Raw genomic sequence first — 2186 nt, 5'->3', positions numbered from 1 at the left:
GGTCCAGGGGTTAAGACTTTGCCTTCCAATGAACGGGGTGCTGGTTGGATTCCTGATGGGGAATCTAGGATCCCACATGCATCATGGCCAGAAAAGACTAAACAGAAAAAAAAATATTCTAACAAATTCAAAAAAGGTTTTAAAAATGGTTCACATATAAAAATCTTTAAAAAAGGAAAAAAACTGGATGTTAACAAAACTTGATTTGCTGTTTTGTTGTTTAGTCCCTAAGTTGTGTTCAACTCTCTTGCAACCCTGTGGACTGAGCATTCCAGGCTCCCCTGTCTGTTCCCAGGCAAGAATCCTGGAGTGGGTGGCCATTTCCTTCTGCAGGGATCTTTCCAACCCAGGGATCAAATCTGCTTCTCCTGCATCGCAGGCAAATAGTTTACCTCTGAGCCACCACAGAAGTCAAGGACAAAATAGTCATTTCTTTTTTAATGTAAAAATTGCAATATCTTTTCCATTTTAAAGATTCTCAATATAATTAAGCTTTTAAGTTACACAGTAGGAAAACTGTGTAGGCGCTGGAATATTAGCACAAAGATAATTCTCATGAAACCTGGTGGGTATGTTTCTGAAAGTTAGTATCTGGTGTCAGAAAAAGTGTAGGAACAAATTCTTGCCCTACAAGATTTGTGATATTTACGGTTTTAAACTTCCTTTAATCAAAGAGTGTTTTACTTATTAAACAGAGGAAACTTAAGGATCAATGTCATTATCAACTTGCTTTAAATTTCCCCTGAATGTGAAATGACATACTAATTTCATCAAATTCTAGGTCTACACTAGGATATTTGGTAATCCTCTCTTCTAGTGTATCCCTTGTGCTTTCTGTTGTAGGTCTCCTGGAAGGAGAAAAACAAACAAGCAACTGAAGAATGAGAAACCATACAGAAACAATAGAGTTTATCCTCCTGGGACTGTCAGATGACCCACAACTTCAGGTTGTCATCTTTGTCTTTCTGCTCATCACCTACATGCTCAGCATCACTGGAAACCTGACCATTATCACCCTGACCCTGCTGGATGCCCACCTCCAAACCCCCATGTATTTCTTCCTCAGAAATTTCTCCATCTTAGAAGTATCATTCACAACTGTCAGTATACCCAAGTTCCTGGCCACCATTATTACAGGAGATAAAACCATTTCTTTTAATGATTGCATTGCTCAGTTATTTTTTTTCATTCTCTTGGGAGTCACGGAGTTTTACCTTCTGGCTGCCATGTCCTATGACCGTTACATTGCCATCTGCAAACCCCTGCATTACATGACCATCATGAATCACAGAGTCTGCACGCTGCTTGTCTTCTCTTCCTGGCTAGTTTCATTCTTAATCATATTCCCTGCACTCACGTTGCTCTTAAACCTTGATTACTGTAGGTCTAATATTATTGACCATTTTACCTGTGATTATTTTCCTTTGCTTCAGCTGTCTTGTTCAGACACAAACTTTCTTGAAATGATGGGGTTTTCCTGTGCTGTGTTTACTCTAATGTTCACTTTGGCATTAATAATTCTGTCCTATACACACATCATCAGAACAGTTTTAAGAATTCCTTCTACTAGTCAGAGGACAAAGGCCTTTTCCACGTGTTCTTCCCACATGATTGTCCTCTCCATCTCTTATGGCAGCTGCATTTTTATGTACATTAAACCCTCAGCACAGGAGAGGGTGTCTTTGAGCAAGGGGGTGGCTGTGCTAAACACCTCAGTAGCCCCCATGCTGAACCCCTTCATTTACAGCCTACGGAATGAGCAAGTCAAACAAGCCTTCATGGACATGGCAAGAAAGACTATTTTCCAGAAGCAAATAAAATGATGTGCTATAATAAACTAGAAACTTTTTGCAGGGCAACTTTAAAAAATATATAATGAAGAATTTTAATAAATTATTCAAATCACAATGGCTTCCCTGTCAACCTAGTTTATTCTTTTTATTCCTAGGAGTTGAAAATCATATTTGTTTATACATTTCTCATTCAATTTGAACAACTTTTCTTATGTCTTTCTGACTCCCATTCTTCTGAACATTTTGTTAGTTGCAACTTCTTAAGTTAAAAATTGTTTAATATAAATTCCTGTATTGAGTTTGGATGTGATATTTAGCTTACTCAACACAGGAAATATAACCTTATGAATTTCATTTACAGTATATTTGACAGAAACTCTTTTTTGCCATTTT

General features: G+C 37.6%; 1 protein-coding gene across 1 annotated transcript; it reads left to right on the top strand.

Moving 5' to 3' along the window:
* On the top strand, window positions 882-1823 carry LOC108636104 (olfactory receptor 6C1). The gene has a single exon (XM_018049039.1). The coding sequence runs from the start codon at window positions 882-884 to the stop codon at window positions 1821-1823; it is 942 nt and encodes a 313-aa protein (XP_017904528.1).

Source organism: Capra hircus, chromosome 5, assembly GCF_001704415.2.
Source record: "Capra hircus breed San Clemente chromosome 5, ASM170441v1, whole genome shotgun sequence".
Lineage (NCBI taxonomy): Eukaryota > Metazoa > Chordata > Mammalia > Artiodactyla > Bovidae > Capra > Capra hircus.
This window is presented reverse-complemented; position numbering and strand designations above follow the sequence as displayed.